Here is a 26324-nt window from a genome sequence, read left to right as displayed (position 1 = left end):
CCCATGCAACCATTGGTATGCTTTTCATTTCTTTAAATTAGTTTGATGTTTATTGAATTTCATGCAAATTAAATAATATGTATGTTGTAAAATTCAACTTTATAACCTTGAAAGCAATGTACTGTTTTTAGAAACCATGATCATTGAGATTTTCCATATCAAAGTAAAATTCACCTAACATAAAACTGGCATTTTAAAGTATACAGGTCAGGCTAGGAATGCGGCTCAGTGGTAGAGCTCTTGCCCGACATACATTAGGCCCTGGGTTTGACCCCTCCCCCAACACCACCAAAAAAAAAAATTAAGTCTGCAGGTTAATGGCATTTAGAATACTCACCATGTTGTACAACCATCAACTGCATCAAGTTTCAAAACAGTCCATACCTATTAAGCAGTCTACATTCTTCTCTCCCTGACTCCTAGCAACCACCAATCTCCTTTCTGTCTCTATGGATTTACCTAGTCAGAATTCTTTCTATAAATGGCATTATACAACATGAGACCTTTTAAATATGGCTGACTTCATTCACTACTATGTTTTCAAAGTTCACATACATTTTACTGCTATGTGTCATATACTTGATTCCTTTTTAATGCTAATCTTTCATTGTGTGAATATATACCACATTGAATCTGTTCATCTTTTAATGACTGTGGGTTTTTTCCTATCTTTTGTCTATTATGAGTAGGGCTGCCATAAGCAGGATCTTAGGATAAACTGTTTGATTTCCTGAGGAACTGTCACACTGTTTTCCACAGTGACTGCACCATTTTACGTTCCCATCAGCAGTGTTCTGATTCTCCACATTTTTACCACCACTTATTTTCTAGGTTGATTTGTTTCTTTTCTTAGCCATGGTAGTATGAAGAAGTACCTCATGTGGTTTTGATTTGCATTTTCCAAAAGACTAATGTGTTGAGCCTGTTGTCAGGTACTTATGGGCCATTTTTGTTTATCTTCTTTGGAGAAATATCTGTTCAAATGCTTTGCCCATTTTTTGTTTGGGTTGTCTTTTTGTTATTAAATTATAAGAGCTCTTTTTTATGTTCTGGGTACTAGCCCTTATCATATATATTGTTTACAAATATCTTCTCCCATTATATGAAGTTTTGCTTTACTTTTTGATATTGTCTTTTGATGCACAAAATTTTTAATTTTGATGTGGTACAAGTTAGCTGTTTTGTGTCATATCTAAAAATTTTTTGTCTAATCAAAAGCCATGTAGGTGTACTCCTTTTTTCCTTTGAAGAATTTATAGTTTTCACTCATATTTTTAAGCCAGTGGTTTATTTTGAGTTAATTTTTTATATGCTATGCTGTAGTGATCCAACTTTATTCCTTTGCATGTGGTTATCTAGTTATTTGTCTTGTTCGTTGAAGACTAGTTGTTTCCCATGAAATGGTTTTGGCATTATTGTGAAAAATCAATTGATCAAAGATTCATAAGTTTATTTCTAGACTCTCAATTTTATTACATTCATCTATATGTCCATTCTTTTGTAGCTATCTCAACTTTTGTAGCTTTAAAATAAGTTTTGAAAGATTGTTTTAGCTATTTGGGGCCTCTTGAAAGTCCATTTGAATTTTAGGATAAGTTTTTCCATTTCTGTAAAATGATGCCGTGGGATTTTGATAGGGATTGCATGAATATGTAGATTACTTTGGAACATGTTGCCATCTTAAGGATATTAAGTCTTTGATCTGTGAGATATATTTCCATTTATTTAGCTCTTTTATAATTTCTTTGATTAATGTTTTGTAGTTTTCAGTGAGTAAGCCTTGCTCCTCTTTCATTAAATTTACCACTGAGTGTTTGATTCTTTTTGATTCTATTATAAATGTGATTTTTTTTTTTTGGATTATTTACTGCATGCTTGTGGAATTACAACTGATTGTACATATTAATGGAGTAACATGATATTTCTATACATGTATGCATTGTATAATGTTTTTGTTTTGTGGATCTAATTCAGTATGTAATATGTCATGTTTGGAGAGAGAGTTTTATTTCTTCCTTCAATTTGGATTCCCCTGCCCTTTTTTCCCCTTGCTGATTCTGGCTAGAATTCCCACCATGATATTGACTGGTAGTGTTGAAAGTGGACACCCTTGTTTTGTTCCTAATCTGGGAGGAGAAGCTTTCACTCTTTCACTATTGAGAATGATAACTATTTTTCATAAGTACCCTTTATCAAGTTGACGAAGTTCTTTCCTATTCCTAATCTGCTGAGTGTGTTTATCATGAGAAGTTGTTGGATTTTGTAAAATGCATTTTCTGCATTAACTTGTCACGTGTTTTTTTTCCTTTATTCTGTTAATGTGGTGTTTTACTTGCATTTGAATTCAAAATAAAGGCTTTACATATTATTTATATATTATTATTATTATTATTATTATTATTACTATGTAAGTTTTCATTACTTCTTCTGAGAATATAGCTCACTTCTGCGTTGTAGAGCACAAGAAATGTATTTTTCTTCTCCCTATTTCGTGAGAGTATCAAAGACTGATAGGATAATGTGGGGGAGGTGATGGGCCAAAAGGTACTAAAACTGTATGTTACATGGGTACAATCATAAGGTATTGCTGATGAACAAATATACAGTGAAACAAAAATATGAGAACAGACCAAGTATGTGTAAGTACTGATCATGAAAAGATTACATGATGCAACTAATGTTTGATCCTGAGTTTCCTATTAGTAAGTTTAGCTGATTTCTCTTTTTCTGTGCTAGCACTGTGATATTATTAAATGTTTTCTAAAATATGATTTTTAGAAACTATAAAATATCTCATTCATATTAAAGAATGGGAAAGAGCAGTGTTGAGAAGATATAATTCTCCCCAAATTAGTTTATTCATTGTTGATGGACATCTTGCCCCTTCAACTCCCCCTCCCGTGTTTAACATTGGTTAGCAAGAATAGCCAGTAAAATTTCAACAATGAAAAACAAATTATCAAAAACTTGTCATATGGGGCACCAAAACAGCTTATATATTTTATGTATTATTTCTGTAGCTTCAGCTGAAAAATGGTCTTAGTAATTAAACTTATAATTAGAAGTGTGATTCTGACCCAAGAACAGATACATAAGTCAGAGGAAGACTTTAGGACTACTGTTCATGTCATATACATAAAAATGTAGTAGCTGATTGTTATATTTAATTCAGTCATGAAACTGATTATATTCAAAGTATATGGGTAAATTAATTATACATTAGAGAATAAATATCTGTAGACAAACATGCATATATCAGCTTCTAATGGATTATTAGATTGTGTTCTTTTAAACCAGTGAAATAATTAGAAAAGATACAGATTAATACCCACCTAAGCCTGAAAATAAAGAGAAAAACATTTTGACTCATGAACCATATTAATGAAAACAAGATTCCAAATTAAAGCCACCAAGGGAGGAATATCTACATTTCCCCAGGAGTTTATATGTACAATCAGACCAGTGTATAACAGATGGCTTACATGCCTTGTCTGTACATATAACTTTTAGCATTTACTTTTTTAAAATTTCGTATTGTGCTGTCTTTTTTATTGAGTTAAATTGGATCATTTTAGAGATCTAAAGTACACTCAGTTCTCATTCACCATAGTTATGTTCTACCAAGTATTGCTGCAAACGCTGACATGGGAATGCTAAGCTATGCTATTGAGGCAAATAAGGGTTAAGATTAGGTTTCTGTGAGCCTCTAGTCACAACATTTTTGTCACACTTAAAACACCTTGTTTTAAGTTCGTTTCTGTGTAAAGCCATCATGTTTAATACATAATACATATTGTTTACTCATTCTTCCTGAACCTATAGCCAACAGCCCTTAAAATTCATGCCTGAAAGAAGCTTCTCTGACACAGGTTTTCTCAAGGTACTTCATAGTCTTCTTGGCACTTTAATCCTACAACTAGGAGCCATTTTAAATATCAGAATCACCAAGAGAATCACCAAAACAAGAAAAGTGTGGCAATAAGTAATGACCATGAAAAGGGTACTTGTTAACAGTATCTGAGCTGAAACAATGACTTATTCAACTTTAGCTAAGAACACGAGTGTCAGATAACTTGAATTCTTCACCACAACACTACACATGCCCGTCTTCTGACACTGTATATGTAAATTTTTTTTTATTGGTTGTTCAAAACCTTACAAAGCTCTTGACATATCATATTTCAAACATTAGTTTCAAGTGAGTTCTGAACTCCCATTTTTACCCCAAATACAAATTGCAGAATCACATCGGTTACACATTCACATTTTTACATAATGCCATACTAGTGACTGTTGTATTCTGTTACCTTTCCTATCCTCTACTATCCCCCTCCCCACCATCTTCTCTTTCTATCCCATCTACTGTAATTCATTTCTCTCCTTATTTTTCTTCCAATTCCCCTCACAACCTCTTTTATGTAGTTTTTTATAACAATGAGGATCTCTTTCCATTTCCATGCAATTCCCCTTTTCTCTCTCTTTCCCTCCCATCTCGTGCCTCTGTTTAATGTCAATCTTTTCTTCCTGCTCTTCCTCCCTGCTCTATTCTTAGTTGCTCTCATTATATCAAAGAAGACATTTGGTATTTGTTTTTTAGGGATTGGCTAGCTTCACTACGCATAATCTGCTCTAGTGCCATCCATTTCCCTGCAAATTCCATGATTTTGTCATTTTTTACTCCATAGTGTATAAATGCCACATTTTTTAATCCATTCATCCATTGAAGGGCATCTGGATTGGTTCCACAGTCTAGCTATTGTGAATTGTGCTGCTATGAACATCGATGTGGCAGTATCCCTGTAGTACGCTCTTTTAAGGTCTTCAGGGAATAGACCAAGAAGGGCAATAACTGGGTCAAATGGTGGTTCCATTCCTAGCTTTCCCAGGAATCTCCATACTGCTTTCCAAATTGGCCGAACCAATTTGCAGTCCCACCAGCAATGTACAAGAGTACCCTTTTCCCCACATCCTCTCCAGCACTTGTTGTTGTTTGACTTCATAATGGCTGCCAATCTTACTGAAGTAAGATGGTATCTTAGGGTAGTTTTGATTTGCATTTCTCTGACTGCTAGAGATGGTGAGCATTTTTTCATGTATTTGTTGATTGATTGTATGTCCTCCTCTGAGAAGTGTCTGTTCAGGTCCTTGGCCCATTTGTTGATTGGGTTATTTGTTGTCTTATTGTCTAATTTTTTGAGTTCTTTGTAAACCCTGGATATTAAGGCTCTATCTGAAGTGTGAGGGGTAAAAATTTGTTCCCATGATGTAGCTCCCGATTTACTTCTCTTATTGTTTCTCTTGCTGTGAAAAAACTTTTTAGTTTAAGTAAGTCCCATTTGTTGATTCTTGCTATTAACTCTTGTGCTATGGGTGTCCTGTTAAGGAATTTGGAGCCTGATCCCACGATATGTAGATCGTAGCCAACTTTTTCTTCTATCATACGCAGAGTCTCTGATTTGATATCAAGGTCCTTGATCCATTTTGAGCTAATTTTTGTGCATGGTGAGAGGAGGGGATTCAGTTTCATTTTGTTGCATATGGATTTCCAGTTTTCCCAACACCATTTGTTGAAGATGCTATCCTTCCTCCATTGCATGCTTTTAGCCCCTTTATCGAATATAAGATAGTTGTAACTTTGTGGATTAGTCTCTGTATCCTCTATTCTGTACCATTGGTCCACCCGCCTGTTTTGGTACCAGTACCATGCTGTTTTTGTTACTATTGCTCTGTAGTGTAGTTTGAAATCTGGTATTGCTATACCACCTGATTCACACTTCCTGCTTAGAATTGCTTTTGCTATTCTGGGTCTTTTATTTTTCCATATGAATTTCATGATTGCTTTATCTATTTCTACAAGCAATGCCATTGGAATTTTGATTGGCATTGCATTAAACCTATAGAGAACTTTTGGTAATATCGCCATTTTGATGATGTTAGTTCTGCCTATCCATGAACAGGGTATATCTTTCCATTTTCTAAGATCTTCTTCTACTTCTCTTTTTAGGGTTCTGTAGTTTTCATTGTATAAATCTTTCACCTCTTTTGTTAGGTTGATTCCCAAGTATTTTATTTTTTTTGAGGATATTGTGAATGGAGTGGTTTTCCTTATTTCCATTTCAGAGGTTTTGTTGCTGATATACAGAAATGCCTTTGATTTGTGCGTGTTGATTTTATATCCTGCCACTTTGCTGAATTCATTTATTAGTGACACACACGATTTGAACAGACCAATATCAATGGATGAAATTGAAGAGGTAATCAAAAGACTACCAACCAAGAAAAGCCCAGGACCAGATGGGTATACAGCGGAGTTTTACAAGACCTTTAAAGAAGAATTAATACCAATACTTTTCAAGTTATTCCAGGAAATACAAAAAGAGGGAGTTCTTCCAAATTCATTCTATGAGGCCAACATCACATTGATTCCGAAACCAGACAAAGACACATCAAAGAAAGAAAACTACAGACCAATATCTCTGATGAACCTAGATGCAAAAATCCTCAATAAAATTCTGGCGAATTGGATACAAAGGCACATCAAAAAAATTGTGCACCATGATCAAGTAGGATTCATCCCTGGGATGCAGGGATGGTTCAATATACGGAAATCAATAAATGTTATTCACCATATCAATAGACTTATCGATATCAATAGACTTCTTATCAATATCAATAGACTTCATATCAATATCAATAGACTTCTTTTCTTTAAGAACCATATGATCATCTCGATAGACGCAGAAAAAGCATTCGACAAAGTACAGCATCCCTTTATGTTCAAAACATTAGAAAAACTAGGGATAACAGGAACTTACCTTGATATTGTAAAAGCTATCTACGCTAAGCCCCAGGCTAGCATCATTCTGAACGGAGAAAAATTGAAGGCATTCCCCCTAAAATCAGGAACAAGACAGGGATGCCCTCTATCACCACTTCTATTCAATATAGTTCTCGAAACACTGGCCAGAGCAATTAGACAAACGAAAGAAATTAAAGGCATAAAAATTGGAAAGGAAGAACTTAAATTATCACTATTTGCAGATGACATGATTCTATACCTAGAAGACCCAAAAGGGTCTACAAAAAAACTGTATATGTAAATTTTAACAGGTGAATTTGCAAATACAGGATTCACAAATATTGAGTCAACTGTGCTTACATTTTCAGGTTTAATTTTTTTCATTGAAATATACTCTATTTGCTGCTAATCATTAGTATTTTAAAGTGGATTTTATTTAACACCTAGGTTAAATTAAAATATAAATACAAAGCAAGAATCTTTTTGGAAGAAAGTCTTTCATTTGGAGTCCTTGGGGAGCATGGCCGAGGAGTCACTGAGCACTATGGAATCAGTGTAAGTTCTCCATTTGGGGGAAATTCCCCTCCTATAGGAAACATATGGCTCTATTGTGCTGGGTTTTCATAGACATAAGACAGTGCTTCTCATCCCTGTGGAGGGATGAGAGTATGGTCTCTGTCTTCTCACTGAGCCCACAGTGGGTTTGGTCATTCTGGCCAGGGGACCCCATCTTCCCTCTGGAAGTGGGAGTGTGTGATCTTGACTTTTCATGTCTCTTTCTAGAATCAGTTAAAGTTTGCAATGCATTTACGAAAATCATTAAAAATTGCCTTAGAAGTCCTTTTAAAAGTTTATGATAGTAGTAAAAGGATTTGTCTGGATTTGTTGCAAAGAAGTGATGAGGGCAGGTACTATGGGGCCATAGATAAAACCGGGTTGTTCTTGAGTTGGTAATGATTATATCTGGGTATAGGCATTCTTCATTCTATTCTATTTTTGTATTTGCTTGAAACTTTTCATAACAAAAGACCTTAACTCAAGGACCAGGAATGCAACTCAGCAGTAGAGTGCCCCTGGGTTCAATTCCAAGTACCACAAAAAATAAATTTTTAAAAAAGGAAGAACTTAATTGAACTTCTGCTATGTACCCAAAAAGGAACTTGATGCTAGGTGATGGAGCAAAAGAAGAGAGAGCAAAAGTACAAGATCAGAAGATGTAGGAACTTAGAGGCCCACAAGGTAGCTAGTTAGGTTTATCACTGCCCAGTTGGTCTGCTTTAGTCAGAAATTCTATTGCCATGATATTTGGAGTTTTGGAGTAATTTCTCAAAAAAAAAAAAGATTTAATTTTTTCTGGGGTAAAGGCCAGTTAGCCCACTGTTTTAGCAGTGGAAAAAGCTTATTTTGTAAACTATATTTTTAACATTAAACAGCTTCAGATTTCATCTTTTAATTTACTTTTCCACTTTGAGCTAAGTGTGAATGCATGATGAAATAGCAGAAAAGTGTAAAATGAGGCACTTCAGAGAAGACCATAAAACTGTGATTCTTGTAGCAATAGATTTAATAAATTTTTTTGTATCTTTTTTTACTCTTTTATTTTCATGTAGGTAGCTTGTTTGAGTCTATATATTTACAGACATAATTAACACTGAAGTTTTATCTCTAGAATTGATGCCCATCCGTGTCGTCTCCCCCCATGGAGGAATAACTATCACTTTCTTCTGATTTTCTCAGATTGATGATATTGATCTTATTAGTGCCAACATGGAGAATTCACTTGCTTCCATTGGAGGTTTCTGCTGTGGCAGGTCGTTTGTAATTGACCATCAGGTAAGCCTTTCTTAAAAACAAGCAAAATCTGACACTGGTTGCTTCATTGTCACCTCAGAATAATACAGAATTTTACTCTCAATTTATCAGTTTTTATTTAAAAGCCAATTTTTTAAGACTCAGTATCTTTAGGAATTATCTCCCTTTTAACAAGTCTTTATATGGATTACTCATGGCTGAATCTTACCCCTTCACCACATGTGGAGACACTGTTCAGTAGATAGTGTCAAGATCCAAATATTTACCCAAAGAAGTAAGTGTGATGCTTCTGACTTATTTCTTCTTAGCGACTCTCCGGTCAGGGATACTGCTTTTCGGCTTCATTACCTCCTTTGTTGGCTGCTGCTGCCATTGAAGCCCTCAACATCATGGAAGAGAATCCAGGTACAACCTTTTAAACTCAGGTTATTTTAACTATGTTACTGGCTTGCTTTTTGGAGGAATTAGCTAAAGGAGATTATTTATCAAAATAAAATTTAGGCTCCGAATTACATTTCAGGTAGAACATTGCTAGTCTGAAAATCTGAAATCCAGAATTCAATATCTTTTGAGGATAGACATGCACATTTCAAGTTTTCAAATTAGGGAATCTCAATCAGTAAGTTTTATGTAAATATTACAAAATTCAAAAAAACTCTTGAAATCTGAAATGTTCCAAGCATTTTGAATGAGGGGTTCTCATTCTGTATCTGGCAATTATAGGAAGAATGACAGTGAAGAAGTTGTCCCTGCCTCAAAGGCATGGACCAGAGCTTCTGTCCTAGGCCAAAGCATGGCTGGCTGCTGTAGCTAGAGAAGATGCCCAGAGGAGGGGGGTTACATTAGTGCTGGCCTAGACGTTGTCATTCATGTAAATTTTCCAGTCACTGTTTGGTTTATAGTTCTTTAAGAAATTAACCAGAATGTGCTGCTCTTTGGTATTTCTGAATTTATAACTATTTTAGTTTTTTCTTTCAGCCTTTGAATCACCAGCTAGTACTGAGGCTAAGCCTGGTTTACCAGTAGCTTACTTAGCAGAATAAAAGTCAACAGAGAGTTTAAAATGTGGTCTTTGGCTGTAGTAGTACCACCTTACCAAAACTAAAACAAAAGGAGAAGCAGGCCTGATACCTGGCATGCCTGAATCTTCAGTGTTGACATTAATTCAGAGAATCAGAAGATATGAGTCAAATTTGTGCATACATTCAGAAGCTTACTTATGAGGTGGCCTGACTCCTCTGCTTCCTGGTCAGATACTTTTGTTTTTGAATTTTCCTTAAATTAAAAAAAAAAAATTTAATGTTATAGTTGACTTTTTTTAACCAAATAATTTAGAATAAAGAAATAAGTAGTAGATTTGTACACTTTTATTTTTTGCCATTATCTGTAGAATCTTGGAATAACAAGAGTAGTTGTTTTACTCAGAAATCGTCATTCCAGATTTTGCTGAAAGTAGAGTGTCCAAGTGAGAAGAGGCCAGGTAATAGGTGCCAAAGACAAAGTTCAAGCTTTCAGAGGAGTGCTAATACTGGCTCAGTGATACTAATTAAAAAGACCTGCAGCATTTTAAATTGATGCACTTGAACTGGGCCTTTAAAAATATTTTAAGGTTGGGCTGGGGATGTGGCTCAAGCGGTAGCGCGCTCGCTTGGCATGGTTCGATCCTCAGCACCACATACAAACAAAGATGTTGTGTCTGCCAAAAAAACTAAAAATAAATATTTAAAAAATTCTCTCTCTCTCTCTCTCTATCTCTATACTACCAAATTTTTTTTTTCATTTAGGTATTTTTGCAGTGCTGAAGAAAAAGTGCCAGCAAATTCATAAAGCTTTACAAGGGTAAGTGATATAATTTTCAACCAACATAATTACTTGTACCATACTTAAACAACAAATGAAAAGTTTAAAATTTGATCACATTGTAGCCGAGAAACCAAAAACAGCTCACTCAGCTGTTTATTATAGGTATAAAACTGGGGCAACTTTTCTGTCATTGTTTTAAAGAATCATGCCTTTGTTTTTATAAACAACATATTATAGCAATACAGAAGATAAAAATAACAGTCCAGCATCTTCCCACAAGAAATCACCAAGGTAAACACTGTAGTATTGCTCTTAATCTGCACAGATAGAGTGTTGTTATGTCACTGAATGGCACCCAGTTCCTCCTGCCCATGTTACTTTTTAGTAAACTAAGTTTTATTTTAAATTAAGACATGAAAAAGAAATGAAATTGCAGTGAGTGTTACATGTGTTTGTTTTCTTTTTATAAAAAGTAAAAATTGCAGAGGAACAGTTCTTTAAGATTCCTCTTGAGAAAAAAATTAAGGTTGGTGACATCTTCACGCTGATTTCTGGTCTCATAGGAAATGATCTCACACTGCCTGAGGGTTTCCTTGTTGCCTCCTGTGGCATAGTGCCTCTTCAGTTGTGGAAGTCTTTCTCTGTTGCGCCATATGGAAACCAGGGACTGCTGAAAGAAAAGGGGAGTAGGTAAAGGAGTAGATTGCAGCTGTTGCAGATAAAGTAGGGCAGAGACAATTAGAATTCTGGGCGTGTCTGTGATAGTAGCAGAAGTTGGTCTTGCATGATTCATGCTGGAGGGATATTACTTGTTGATTCCAGTTGCATTGGTTCCTGAAATATTAATATGCCAGCACACTGCAGGATGCTGGGAGCCCTGCACATTCATCATGCACACCTCAGATGTCCTTCACTGTGTTCCTTTCCAGAGTCCAGGCCTCCATCTCCCCCAGCTCTGTCCTGCCTTTTATTCTCTCTGGAATTCCTTTTTGTGGGCAACCTAACCACACTGCTGTCACTTAGACTTCCCCATTTTTCCCCTTTATCTTTCTTAAGGACTGAGCACCACTGGTTGTCCACTCTGCCTTATCATCAGTCCCTCCCCTTTGCTGAGTTATTTCAGTAACATTCAAGTCCTCTCGACCCTCTTATCCTTAAACTCCCCGTACTCATGGCCCCACATTTCCCTCTAGCATATCTACCCCATTTCTTGGTTTCTCTTTGTAGCTAATCTTCTCAAGATTTGTGTGTGCTTTCTGTACATTCTCATTTCTCACTTCTGCTAGAAACCTACTGCTGAGACCTGGCTTTTACTCCTAACCAGTCCTGTGGAGGTCCTGTCCCCACTGGCCGTTACTGTGATATAAAACCCACCAGGCTTGTCTTATGTCGCCATGGTTTTCACACAGGTGACCACTCTTTCTTTCCTTCTTGAGATTCTGCTACACCACATTTGTGGGTTTCCTTCTACAGCTTTCAATTGTATTATCTTTGTCTCCTTTAAAGGCTTTCTTCAAAACCCTGCTCTTTAGGACTTCGTTGCTGGCCCTCTTTTCTTTCATTACCGTCTTAGGGTTTTTGCCTTCTTCCTTACCTGGAGTTTTAAATTGTTTCATGACCCCCGTGTGTGGACAAATCACAATTTTGTTTCTCTCTGCCACACTTTGGGACTCCAGGTCTCACATCTACTCACCTACTCAGTAGCAACACTTGGAGACTCTCCCAAGTACCTCATACTAAACACATGCTGAAAGAGAGGTAGAAGGGACAACAGATGAAACAGAAGTCTGAGGCCAGTGTGACAAGAGGGGAGAAGTAGGGGAAGCCATGGAAGGTGAGGGCCAGGTGATGACCTTGTTGGCCATGGCTCTGGCAATGCATGAAAGAGTGGTACGGCACAACTAGATTTAAGTCATGACATAATTACTCTTGTGTAGTGTGAAATAATATATTGTACTGTAATAAGAACAGAAGCAAGGAGACTAGTTAAGAGATTGATGCAGTCAGAAGGTGGTGTTGAGTTTCACCTCCATAGTAGCAGTTAAAAGTGGTTTGAGTTCTGGATATATTTGAAGAGGAATCCACTCTGTCTGCCAGAAGTTCGAATGCAGGGTGAGTGAGGAAGAAGATTCGAGGTTGATCTTAAGGTTTTTGGACTGAGCAACAAAATGGAGTAGCTGATAAGTGAATGCATAGAACTGGAAGAAATATTTGGTGGGGAAATTCAGTGTTGAATGTATTAAGCTTAGCATGCTCATCAGACATCCAATAGAGAATGGCATTTGGATACACAAGTTTGAGAATAAGTCCTGAGCTTGAAGCCATTAGCATAGAGATACTATTTAAGACATTTCAGTGTGAAGAAGTAAAAAAAAACAGCGAAGGAGATCAAGTAAGGAAAAGGCAGAGCAGAAGAGTCCAGGGTCCCAGAAGCCAACTGAAGAAGGTGGTTTTGTAGGTCAGCATGCAGCGTGCTGCTTCTGACAGTCCTGGCAGGTCACCGAACATTGATAAGTCTTTGATTTCATAATATGGAGTTTACTGTGACAGTGAGCACTTCAGGGGGGGTGGGATGCCTGGTAGCAGGAGGCTCCTCAGAAACTGGGAAGAAAGGGATTAAACACAAAGTAGATGACAATTTTTATCAGTTTTCTATAAAAAGCAACAGAAACTGGACAGTGGCCACAGGAAGAAACTGGAGTCAAGAGAAGATGAGTAAGGACAGCTTCAGAGACATCCAAATGACACATCCTTTCTTCTAGTGATTTATAGGGCAACCACCATCATGTACATTTCCCATTTGTACGTAGGACTGCTTTTGATCCATCTCTTTCATTTATTGGTTTATTTGCTGAATTCTGTTTTTGTTACTATATTTGCTTTTATTACTATCGTAGTTTTGGAATACAGTTTTCTCCAAAATTATTACTAGCATTTTGATTGGAATTGTATTAATTTTTTTCAGTACTGTGGAGGGAATTGTCACCCATGAACATCATCTATTCATTTAAATCTTCCTTTGTGTTCTTTAATGGAATTTAAGTATTTTCCTCCAGAAAGGCCCTTGTATCTTTATGAGACCTTTAAAGAAAATATCTAGGGGGCTGGGGTTGTGGCTCAGTGGTGGAGCACTCAAATAGCATGTGTGAGGCCCTGGGTTTGATCCTCAGCACCACATAAAAATAAGTAAATAAAATAAAGGTACTGTGTCCAACTATAACTAAAAAAAGTATTAAAAAAAAAAGAAAATGTCTAGACTATCTGTAGATTTTGTTGCTGTTGTGAATGGGGTTGTGCTTTATATTTGCTACTTGGCTATTGCTGATATGTAAGAATATGATTTTTTAAATTGATATTATGTCCTGTAGTTTGTTTCATTGTGTTGTAATGATGTACATAGAAGTCCTGTTATCTGCAGTAATGGTTTTCTGTCTTTCCCAATTCTTATACATCTTCTTTTATTGGATTGGTCTGGTCTGTGATACTGTATTGAGCAGTGCAGAAAGAGCAGGCATCCTCCTCTTATTCCCTGTGTAGAAGCATTGTCACTCTTGCTCAACAAGAGCTTCATGGAAAAGGCTCCGTGGTTTGTTTCTTTAGAGTCGGGTAGTCACCATCCTTAAAGGATATGTAGGCCTGGGACTTCTTGTTGTTTGGGATAGTCTGTGATTATCTCTCCTGTGTGTCTGTTATTTCCCCTTTTTATTTTGTGTTTCCCTCTTGTCCATTTTCAGAATGATCTTTCCACAATCTTCCCTATAGCAAGTTATTTTGGGGCTCTATATATTTTTATTGTAGTTTTTTTTTCATTAATTTCTTTCGTTTTATCACTCTTGTTTCATTACATTGTCTTTTGTTTTCTTTTTAATTTCTCCACTTGACTCACTCTTGCCATCTCTGAGATAGCGTTGGGGAGAATTCAGCAGCCTGTGCTGGTTTGCCTTTGTTTCAGAAACTTATAGGTTCCTCATCCCTTGTGAAAGACAGTGATTGGCGTCTAGCTTTCTCCCTAGCTTGTGAGCATGCCAAGAGGCTGTAACTGCTTTGTTGATTGCCCTGAGCTCAAACCTAGTCCAGGGCATGGGATTTTCCTATTTGGGTAAAATGAAACATTTGCCAAACTTGTTTTTTAAAGCCTGAATATTAGGCTCTTAAAAATTCTCAGTTTCGGGGTTTGAGCAATACTCTGTCCATTTGGGTTCCCCCATCCCCTTTTTATTGGCACATTATAATTACACATAACAATGGGATTTGTTATAATATGTTCATGCATGCACACAATAAAACAGTAAAATTAGATCAGTTTCATTCCCCAGTACCTCCCCTCCCTCTCCCATCCCCTTCTTCTATTCTACTGGCCTCCCTTCTATTTTTTTTAATTTGTTCTAATTAGTTATACATAACAGTAGAATACATTTCGACACATTGTATACAAATTGATCGCAGCTTTTCATTCCTCTGGCAGATGGTGCAGAGTCACTCCAGTAGTGTAATCATAGGTAATAGTGTCTAATTCTACTGTCCTTCACAGCCCCACAGTCCCACCCGTGCCCTCACTCCCCTCTGCACAATCCAAAGTTCCTTCATTCTTCTCTATCTCTCCCCCCACTGTGAATCAGCATCCACTTATCAGAGAAAATATTTGGCCTTTGGTTTTTTGGGATCGGCTTATTTTACTTAGCATGATGTTCTCTGGTTCCATGCATTTACCTATAAATTCTATAATTTCATTCTTCTTTAAGACTGAGTAATATTTCATTGTGTATATATACCACATTTTCTTTATTCATTCATCTGTTAAAGGGCATCTGGGTTGGTTACTAATTTAGCTGTTGTGAATTGAGCTGCTACAAACATTGATGTGGCTGCATCACTGTTATGTGCTGATTTGTAAGTCCTTTAGGTATAAAATAAGGAGTGGAATAGCTGGGTCAATTCTAAGTTTTCTGAGGACTCTCCATACTGCTTTCCAGAGTGGTTATACCAATTTGCAGTCCCACCAGCAATGTATGAGTGTGCCTTTTTCCCCCCACATCCTCACCAGCACTTGCCATTCTGACTAGAGTAAGATGAAATCTTTAAGTAGTTTTGATTTGCATTTCTCTAATTGCTAGAAATAATTAACATTTTTCCATATGTTTATTTATCAGTTGTATTTCTTCTTCTGTGAAGTATCTGTGCAGTTCCTTAGCCCATTTATTGAATGGGTTATTTGGGGGTTTTTGGTGTTAAGTTTTTTGAGTTCTTTATATATCCTAGAGATGAGTACTCTATCTGAGGTGCATGTGGTAAAGTTTTTTTTTCCCATTCTAAGACTCTCTCTTCATATTACTGATTGTTTCCTGTGCTGAGAAGAAGCTTTTTAGTTTGAATCCATTGCGTTTATTGGTTCTTAATTTTACTTCTTACACTTTAGGAATCTTGTTAAAGAATCAGGTCCTAATCCAACGTGATGAAGATTTGGACCTATATTTTCTTCTATTAGGCATAAGGTGTCTGTTCTAGGGCCTATGTCTTTGATCCACTTTGAGTTGATTTTTGTGCAGGGTAAGAGAGAGGTTTAATTTCATTTTGCTACATATGGATTTCCAGTTTTCCCAGCACCATTTGTTGAAGAAGCTACCTTTTCTCCAATGTAGGTTTTTGGCGCCTTTGTCTAGTATTTATATGTGTTTGTCTCTATGTCTTCTATTTTGTCCCATTGGTCTACATGTCTATTTTGGTGCCAAAACAATGCCAATTTTGTTACTATTGCTCTGTAATATAGTTTGGCTTCTGGTATTGTGATGCCTCCTGCTTCACTCTTCTTGCTAAGGATTGCTTTGTCTATTCTGGGTCTCTTATTTTTCCAAATGAATTTCATGATTGCTTTTGTCTATTTGATTTTAGTTAAACTCACTTGATTTTTCTCTTCTAGTGACAGAGATAGGCCATGCTATTTCATTTCTTCTCCCACCAGTCTCTGCCCTACACACCACAGAAGCTGAGCACATTTGGTCAAAGTGCAAACTAGATTTGGGCTTCAGGTGCCTTGTATATGTTGAACAAAGGCCGGGCTATTTGATTTATGTGAAATATTTTAAAAAGTAATTTTTAAAGTTCTCCTCTGAGAAAACATGATCAAGAAAATTGATACTTTTAAAAATTCACATAGGAAGTAGATTGAAAGCACATTGCTTAATTTCTATATTAGTATAAGAACTAATCTTGAAGGTTTCCCCACACTTCAGGTCCCTAGATTCTAAAATTCCATGAATCAGACCTGCAACCTGTTTTAAAGAGAGGTTCTGGTATGATGTATTACATTTAAGGAAAGGAGACACAAATTAGTAATGTTCAAGGGTAGATAGAAAGCCAGATGAAATTAGTGTCCAGCATCTCACATGATTCCTACCACCTGTTAGCTGTACTATAGCTAACTACAGTAAAATACCTGAGACGAATCAGAAAGGGAAGAGGTTTATTATGGCCCACAATTTTAGAATTCTAGCCAGTGATCAATAGCCCCATTCTTTGGGCCTTTGTAGAAGTGGTTAGCATGGCAGAACAAACCACTCACCTCATGAGCCAGAAACAAGAGGAAGAGGAAGAGACTTGGATCCCCTCCAGTGGTGGGGAAGTCCTTCTCTTCAGGCCCCATCTCCTAAAGGTCCACATATCTCCCATCAGTGCTCCCCTGGGCCCCAGGCCATTCACACGGTGCTCCCCCCTCTCTTTGGGAGAGACTTTATCCATACAATAGCAGTAGTCCCAAAACAAGAAAATTCAAGTGTACCACTGAATGCTTTTTAAGATCTTTTCAAAGAGAAAAAATAAATCTAAGCAAAACAAACTAAATTAAAGCAATCTCAAATATTTGGCCAAATTTCAGGTAGACATATGTCACCAAAACTCAAACAATGTTTTTTATTATAGGATAAAATGGACTTTTAAGGGTTGGAGTTGTAGCTTAGTGGTAGAGTGCTCGCCTAGTGCAGGTGAGGCATTAGGTTTGATCCTCAGCACCACATAAAAATAAATAAAAATAAAGGCATTGTGTCCACCTACAACTAAAAAAATATTTTTTTAAAAATGGACTTTAAGTGAACCTGACTAAATAATATGGCATGGGGATCTCATGATAATCAAGGGTAGATTGAAAGCTACCCTTGAAAGTCATAATCATTTTAAAATATAGAATTTTAATCCCAAAAAAGTTGTCTCTGCTGTTAATACCAAGAAAGAAGAAAATCTTAATCCAAGTAAATTTTTTAAACAAATCATGCACATAAGAAGGAAATTTTTAGGGCCTGGGGATGTGGCTCAAGCGGTAACGCGCTCATCTGGCATGTACAGGGCCCTGGGTTTGATCCTGAGCACCACATAAAATAAAATAAAGATGTTGTGTCCACCGAAAACTGAAAAATAAATATTAAAAAATTGTCTCTCTCTCTCTTTAAAAAAAAAGGAAATTTTTAATCTTACTGCAGTCAAAATATGTTTATTAATGTCAGGAATCATTCCTATAATTTATAATAGAGAAGATACATGCCTCTCTATTATAAATAAGCAAGGAAGCATCACATTATAAGTTGTAATAAGTAAGAAGTAGTCAAACAGGATAAATAGAAAATGGTAGAACGGACCCTTCCCTGAAGTGAGTGCTGAGGAAACAGACCCTCCCTAGAGACAACACGGGAGTGGGCCCAGGCATGCGCAGTGCTGTAGTGGGAGTAGAGAGCAGAGCAGAGCAGGTAAGGTGATGATGGACCACGCCCAGGGAACCTGGGAGGAGGTGTCTGGCAGGAAGGGAGCACGTGAGCCTCCCACTGGGAGGCTAGAAACAGGACAGACAGGAGGTCACTGCGTCCTCCTGGGGTCAGGGAGCTTTTCTCACAGTCCCGCACTCACAGAACTGGCTTTGTGAGCATTTTCCTACCCTGGGAAGCACTGCCCAAAGCGCAGGTTCACACCACACAGTGCTTCTATCAGAATCATAAATTCTGTTCTGTTCATTCTGCCTTGACAGTGGACTTTTAAAATTATTTATGTATGAGAAAGCTTTGAGCCTAGAAGGGATTAATGGGGGTGTGTTTCCTTCTTCAGCATTTCTGGATTAAAAGTGATGGGGGAGTCCTTCTCTCCAGCATTTCACCTACAACTGGAAGAGAGCACTGGGTCTCGAGAGAAAGATGTGAAACTACTTCAGGAAATCGTAAATCAGGTCAGTATTCACTTACTCAAGTGAACCTCCCCACCTCTTCCACCCTCACTTCTAGCAGTTTTTTATGTCATTTTTCAGAAAGATCTCCTTGCCCCAAGAAACAGGGTATAGCAGAAGCTGCTGGTCACCACACTCAGCATGTGGATAGTCCCCAACTGAGTCATAGTGTCCCTCTAGGGACAGGCCACAGGCCCTCACTCCCATTGGGTCAATTCAGCTCCCACTGAAGTTGGGCATTCAGGCCACATTTTATTTAAATGCACTCAACTTATCCCCTGAATAATTAGCTTTGCAGAAAGCTCTCACAGGCTGGCAGACATTCTGGTTGGGAGGCATTATATGCAATTCCCAAACATTCTGGGACAGCTACTGACATGGGGCAAACACCCCACCCCCACCCCCAACACATACATACACACACACACACACACACACACACACACACACACACACCTCTGCACCTTTCTGGTAGCTGGAAGACAGCCCATCATCGTCATCCTGAAATCATAATTCTCCCCTAATCAGAAAGGAAGAAGGAAGTCCTCTGTAATCTTTCTAATTTAGGAGATGCATTTAAATTTATCTCCTGAAAATCATTTTTTTCTGATTACAACTTTGACATTGAGAATAAGCAACCACTTAGGAAAGCTGCAGTACTGCCTCTCCTGAGCCCTCCTCCTCACTGTCCTCTGAGCTGTCCTCCTCCTCTGTAAGACCCATCCCTTGGTTCTGCAGCACCGTGAGCATGTGTCCCTGGGGCAACACTGGCTATCAGTTTTACCTTTAAGAATAAAAATGGGCTTCACTCCACTTCTTGGCCCTGTGGACAATGCATTTCAGAGGCTCCTGCCCTAAGATGGTACCACCAGGCATCTGTGGTGCTAATGATGGTTGCCTTCTGACCTGGGTGTTTTCCAGGCCAGCCCCCCATACCAGTCCTCTGTCCATGTGGCGTCTCAGGCAGGTGTTTTTTAGTCACAGTGACTGGTCAGTATGCAGCCCAGGTGTGAAGGCCACCTCTGGCTGCACAGAGTACCTCAGCTGCCTCCGTCCTGTAATGTTTGAACTGTCTCCATGGAGGACTGCATGCAGTATATAGCCTTTTAGGATCAGTTGACAAACCCCAGAATCTGAGACTCCTAATTAAGGAAACGTGTCAGAGTGTGAAGGATTGGGCTGGAGTGACTAATGATTGGGGAAATGTCACCTGTGTTCCCTCAGGCACTGTTAAATATGTACAGATGCAAAAGTAAGTTTGTGATGAGAGTTCTTAGACGAAAGCAAGTCCAAAACAAATGTATGAATTCACTGCAAATGACATGGTAAGCCTGGACAGTTAAAATGTACTACATCACCTTCATGTGTCAGGTCAGTCGGGTTTCAGCAGAGCCACCCTCAGTGGTGTCCGAGGCTGATGGCGATGGAGCAGCCCCTTGTGAGCTCATGTGACTGTGCTGAATCCTGTGGGAGGACTCTTTTTTCTCCTTCATTCAATCTCCTCTTGAACTAGCCCAGGACAGTGGTCTACACACATTTGTGTGGGGGGTATGCTGGCAGTTAGATGCCAGTGTATCTGCTTCATACTAAATCCTCTCTGTTCTTTTTTTTTTTTCTTTTTTTTCCTAGGTGCACACAATATCTTTTATTTCTATGTGGTGCCGAGAATCGAACCCAGTGCCTCACGCGTGCTAGGCAAGCACACTACCACTTGAGCCACATCTCCAGCCCCTCTGTTCTTTTCTTCATTAGATACAATAGTTAAACTGCTTTCTTCCCGAGAGAGACCAGGGACTCACGTACCTGAAATGACCAAAGTATGCTTCCATAGACTGTCCTCATAACAAAACGAGAAGGTGAAATTCTCTGGAAGCCCACAGACCCCAGACTTCTCCCTGTGGACTCCTGTTAGATGCTGGGTCTCTCAGGACACCATCTTGGGAGCAGAGTGAGGAGAGAACACCCTGGGACAGGGAACAGAGGACCATCTGGAAACTTCATTTATGCTAAGAAAACAGAAAGTGCTTATAGCTTCCTCACATAATCACAATCCCCATCTTAAAAGTCCTCGCAACCTTTGTCCCACCCCCCTTTTCTTTTCACATTTGAAGAGAGAAAAGAACTGTGATACGGTGACTCTCATTACAGTTTGTAGAACCGAGAAGAACTCTTGCCAAGTTTATGTTGAGTTGCTCACCAGGACTCTGTTTTCACACACTGAACTGTGCTTTATATTGCCTTTTACCCGGCCAGGACCAGAGTCAGGCCAGATGTTTTCAAGGGACCTTCATGCTTCCAAGTATACTTCCTGGCTCTGGAATCGGTGAGAGGCCAATTTTCCCACCCAGTCCTTGAGGCTCACAACATGATCCCTCTTTGGACTGATACAGCCAGGCATTGTTCTTTCCTTTATGTCACCTTCTTGCTCTGTTGATTTTATTCTTATGTGATTTTATATATATTTATATTTGTTTACACATGTCATTCACATAGTTCAGTGGTTTTTAATATATTCACAAGGTTCTACAACCATTCCTATCTTTAATCCTGAGATGTTTTCATCACCTATAATCTTGTTTCCAGTTTTTTATGTTTGCTTTATTTTAGTAGAGATTGTTTTAATTTTAAAGAAAAAAATGTTGACAGGTGACTAATACACAGGAAAGATGTACAAGAAACTCAACACCAGACTTTCTGGTGGCACCTTGCCCAAATGGAACACATACAAATTATCGTTACTGCTCACAGATGAATTGAAGCAATTTCTCTCTGATTTGGCCCTGCTAATGTTGTTCTAAAGTCCAGCTCTGGGTTGGCCCAGAAGGCTTTGCTCATACTACTTCCCTGTGTTTTAGCTCTGCTTTATCTGAAATGTCAGGCACCGTGGCTGAATAAATTCAAACCAAGTAAAAATAAAGTAAAATGCAGTCTCTTTGTGGTGCAGCCATTTCTCTGGATACTTAGGAGTCACATGGGCTCGTGGCGACTGTCCCAGACACTGCAGCATGAACATACCCATCATTGCAGAAAATTCTGTGGAGTGAGCGCTGCTCAAGATTATACTGTGGTATTTTAGTTTTGTCTGTTAGCAGTTATAACTGGAAGAGTAAATTAAAACTACTGTAGAGGTTTTCAGTGTACCTTCCTGTTTTAATTACCAGTGTCTGAAGTCCAGGCTGCTAATGTATTCCTTTTTCTTCCTTCAGTGCATGAACAGAAGTATTGCATTAACTCAGGCCCGCTACTTGGAGAAAGAAGAAAAGTGCCTCCCTCCTCCAAGGTTGGTTGATATTAAAATATGACCTCACTCTTCTTTCCTATTTAAACTCCATATGAAATATATGTTTTGAAAAATTTTGGAAGAATATCACAGGATATGGAAGAATATCTGTCTATAAATACAATATGACACCAGTTTTTTCCTTAAACAAGAAGGTTTTGAATTTTAACTGAAAAGCACCTCAGGACTGAGTATCCTCTCAGTTAATTCAAATAAATGCCTGGGATCCCAGAAATGAACTGGGGCAAACAGGTTGTGATCAGCTGCCATCTACCACGTTCCAAGGGCAGCAATTTCTGTAGCAGCAGTTTCTGCCATGAGGAGCATCCTATAGGGAAGGGATATGTCTCGGCTACAGTTGTCCTGCTGCCCGTGCTGGCCAGAGTGCTGAGTGCTTCATCAGCAAACACTGAAGCAAAGGCGGAAGCATACAAACAGTTGAAGATGAGAAAGGAGACTGAATACTCTAGTCAGAGGAGGTGGACACCCAAACCATAGCCCTCTTCAGGAGGTCACAGAAGAAAGCATTGTCATTCTGCCCTGGGATGATGTTAAGACTTCTAAAAGCAGGTGACCCTTCTAAGCCAGGAGAACTGAGCACAGACTGTCCCCAGCTTCTAGTGGTTTGGCTGAACATTTGCAACTTCACACAGCATGAAGGTGTATCCGCAGTTCTGTTTCACTTTCAGTATGATATTCAGTAAATTGTGTGAGCTCAATATTTTATACCTTTTTTAAAAAATAGACTTCATGTGGGTTGAATTTTCCAACTGTTGGCTAACAGAAGTATTCAAAGCACCTTTAAAGTTGGCTAAGCTCAGTGAGGAGGTTCAGCAGGTTTGGTGTATTGCTGTGTTGTCGGAGTACAGTGGGTTTATCAGGATGTGATCCCATCAGAGTCAAGGAGCGTTTGTGTGAGTTCCTCAAGCAGCTGCTGGGCATTGTGTCCTGGCTGCAGATAAGGAGGCATGATTACTCCAGGTTTAGTGTGGCTTGGAGACCTTTCAAGTATATCTTCAGGCCCCGAGGATAGCTGCGGAAGGGCCAGAGGTGTACAGGAGAAAACCTGAGGAATTGGAATGTTCTGTACATGCGGAGCCACGCTGGGACTTGTGGAGATCATTTAGGCAGCAACTGAAAAGAAGTGCCATTAAGCTCCGATCTTGTTAACGTTGTGCCCATCCAAGTATGGAGTCTACTTGCTCATTAGTGAGAACGCCAACACGGGGACTAGAGTCATGCTTGTTTTGTGCCCTTGATGCTCCATACACAAACAGCGCAGCTCAATAAGTAACTACACAGTGGATGAAGCAAGTGTTTTCAAAGGAAAGTGGAGGGTACAAAGGTGGTCTGCTAGTCTTGTCCCATGAAATTCATATTTCCAGTGTTTTTTTTGTTTGTTTGTTTGGTTGGTTGGTTGGGTTTTTGTTTTGTTTTGTTTTGTTTTTTTATGGTTCTGGGGAATGGACCCAAGGCCTTGCACACACTAGGCAAGCAAGCATTCTACCACTCAGCTATAAGCCCTGAGGTCATATTTCTTTAATTTCCTGAGAACTTGAAAATTTCTGCCTTGCCTCCAAGTATTATAAAGTGTCCACATTGTTTTGAATTATAAATACAAACAAACAATGCTAAAATTGATGTGAGAAGTGTTGAATTCCTGCTTTGTGCCTGAGTTGTCGTCGTCCTGCCACCAGCATGGAGTAGTAGATCATGGGGAGGACAGTTTTTCACCCTCTATAGCAGGCTTCACAGCACGATCACTCTGCCCAGGAACACACCATGGTATAGGCTGGGAGGTAAAACTTTGGCCAGTCGCCAGATAGTAAATTCGTTAGGCTTGCAGGCCATAGAGTGCCCTCACAGTCTCACCTCTGCTGTAGTAGTGGGAAAGCATCCAGAGACAGTATGTGAATTGTAAGCAAGTGAAGTTCCAGCAAAACTTGGTGGACCAAAAAGGTAGCAGCTGGATTTGGCGCTCTGGCCTCAGGTGGCTGGCCCGCGGTGTAGACTTTGACCCAGTGATTTCTAATATCCTTTATTATTTCTCAGCATCAGGGTGGTGGTCACAGTCGAACAAACAGAGGAGGAACTGGAGAGAGCTGCATCCACCATCAAGGAGGTAGCCCAGACTGTCCTGCTCTAGGTGGAAGCCAGCACCCAGTGGCTCGCAGACAGAACTGAGGCCTCTTGGTGGCCAGGGGGACCTACAGAGAACTCGAGGATATCTGACAGGATATGGACCAATTGTGTGACCATGAGAAGAATGAATGCTTGGGATTTTTAAAGAGAAAACACATCTAGAGCCCAGGAACTGGTTTTCTAAGAGAAAGACTAATGATGATGTGTAACTAGTATTTAAATTGTGCTATTTAGTGCTGTTTAAATGTTTTATTATACTAATATTTTATATTCTTCACTGTTGTCGTCGTCATATGAAACCAGAGTTTCTATTTCTCGTCTCCCTTCTGTCCTAAAGATTCTGTAAGCACTCCTAATAATATGTCATTGAAAAATGACTTGGCAACTTAGTTAAAGCTGAGAGGAATACTTCATATGTGAACTTACTACTGAAGAGTTAATTCAACCATATCTTTTCTAGTCTTCATGTAAAGCTAAGTGGTGGCTGATATGCAAAGGAACACTTTGGGGATTATCATAAATTTCATTATAATATATTTGAATCCTAGAGTTTTATATATACTAGATATTGATGTTATACCATTTCTAATTTGAGTATCCCTAACCAGAGAATAATCATTCTGCTTCATAAGTGAGCAATAATTTAAATAAAACACTATTTTATTTTAATATAATTTACCTTTTAGTTTATTATGTGTTGATTCTAATCTTTAGGAAGAAGGTTGTTTTGTTGATCCCCAAATTCAAATCATATTCTTGATATTTTAAACTATCTCAAGTGTTTTTTATGATACAGTGGGTTTGCCTAGGGACATAAAATGACAGGCTTTTTCTAAGGTAAGAAAAGTGAGAACTTTTTCTTTTCATCTTATGAATTTTAGATCTCTAAGAAAAATGTGAAAGCAGTAAAAATGAAATGGTAAGCTATACTTTAGCTGCTTTCTCTTTAGCAAATGAAGTTAAATGGTATAAAGGTTTCGGATATGTGCTACAGGGTGGCACATAGGCATTACACCATTATTCCTTCTTTTATTAAAAAAATAAAGGAATAAAATTGTAAAAGATGATGTCATTTTTATAAGCTATGTTCATGTTAACAGATAATCTTCAACATCTTTTTAAATGACACATATTTTTTAATGTTCAGTTTCTGTTTTGCTTGAGGTATTTCATACATATGTGCCTTGTAATTGCTGCTGCTTTAAAAGAAACAGTTCTGTCCAGGGGATGAATCTTGTTTTTTTAATGAAATAAATGCACATTCCTCCTAATAGTCTATTTGCATATATAATGTATTCAAAAGAATAGTCTCAGTTTTACCTTTTTGCAAATTTAAAGCAGTGTTCTTTTTGCCTGTGGTTTTTTGTTTTATTTTTCAGAAAATAACAATTTCTTATTCCCTTTCTTTAATATCCAACCAAAGATTGTATAGTATCTCAAATTTCCTAGTTTCTTGCAGACTTAAAGCATTGGCAACTAAGGACCACAAAAAATACCAGTGACATTATAACACTTTGTAAGTCAAAACAGCATCTAGGTGTTTCATATTACTTACTAAATATGCATGGTGAAAGTTTCTGGGAAAGATGGTGGAACAATACACATTAATCAGCTTCAGTCTTTGAAATGCACTAACCTGCAGAACCACAGAGAACTAATAGAGAACCAAAGATAGTGTTTTTATAGTAAACCGTAGAGTGACCACAATTCATTAATATTACCACAACAAATGTGTAACTGATCGAAACAGTAAAATTTGTATCAAACTGAGGCAAAATGAAAATTTTGTATCAAACTGAAGCAAGTTACAAATTTCTTTGTAAAAGAGTGAGGTGACTCCAGAGTTCTCTCATCAGTGATCCTGCATTTCATAAGGCAGAGACTTGCCAGGCGCCTTGGCGCACACTGGTAATCCCAGTGGCTCGGCAGGGCTGAGGCAGGAGGATCGTGAGTTCAAAGCCATCCTCAGCAACTTAGTGAGGCCTTAAGAAACTCAGTGAGACTCTGTCTCTAAATAAAATACAAAATAGGTCTAGGGATATGGCTCAGGGGTCAAGTGCCCCTATGTTCCACTAAAAAGAAACCACTTTTCTCTATGTAGCATGCCACCAGTTGTGAGATACATTCAAAAATCAGATAATATAGATATAGCTCAGTAGTAGAGCACTTGCCTAATGCAAGGCCCTGTATTCCGTCAATCTCGATGCCACCAAAAGAAAAAAGCCATCTCCGTTGTCACCAAGTATTGGATTTAGCAGACAGTTTCAAAACAGCTATTATAGATAAGT

At 38.3% G+C, this 26324-nt stretch overlaps 1 protein-coding gene across 1 annotated transcript in view; it reads left to right on the top strand.

The window, feature by feature from the left end:
* The window catches only part of Sptlc1 (serine palmitoyltransferase long chain base subunit 1), a 61225-nt gene extending 35935 nt beyond the window's left edge, over nucleotides 1–25290 (top strand). The window contains exons 9-15 of the mRNA XM_077792260.1: nucleotides 7247–7354; nucleotides 8537–8632; nucleotides 8920–9016; nucleotides 10396–10450; nucleotides 18500–18617; nucleotides 21821–21894; nucleotides 23947–25290. Coding sequence (XP_077648386.1) covers nucleotides 7247–7354; nucleotides 8537–8632; nucleotides 8920–9016; nucleotides 10396–10450; nucleotides 18500–18617; nucleotides 21821–21894; nucleotides 23947–24040 — 642 coding nt within the window. The 3' untranslated portion in view covers nucleotides 24041–25290. The remainder of the gene's footprint in view (nucleotides 1–7246; nucleotides 7355–8536; nucleotides 8633–8919; nucleotides 9017–10395; nucleotides 10451–18499; nucleotides 18618–21820; nucleotides 21895–23946) is intronic.
* Nucleotides 25291–26324: the final 1034 nt, after the last annotated feature.

This window comes from Urocitellus parryii, chromosome 13 (genome assembly GCF_045843805.1).
Source record: "Urocitellus parryii isolate mUroPar1 chromosome 13, mUroPar1.hap1, whole genome shotgun sequence".
Classification (NCBI taxonomy): Eukaryota; Metazoa; Chordata; class Mammalia; order Rodentia; family Sciuridae; genus Urocitellus; species Urocitellus parryii.
This window is presented reverse-complemented; position numbering and strand designations above follow the sequence as displayed.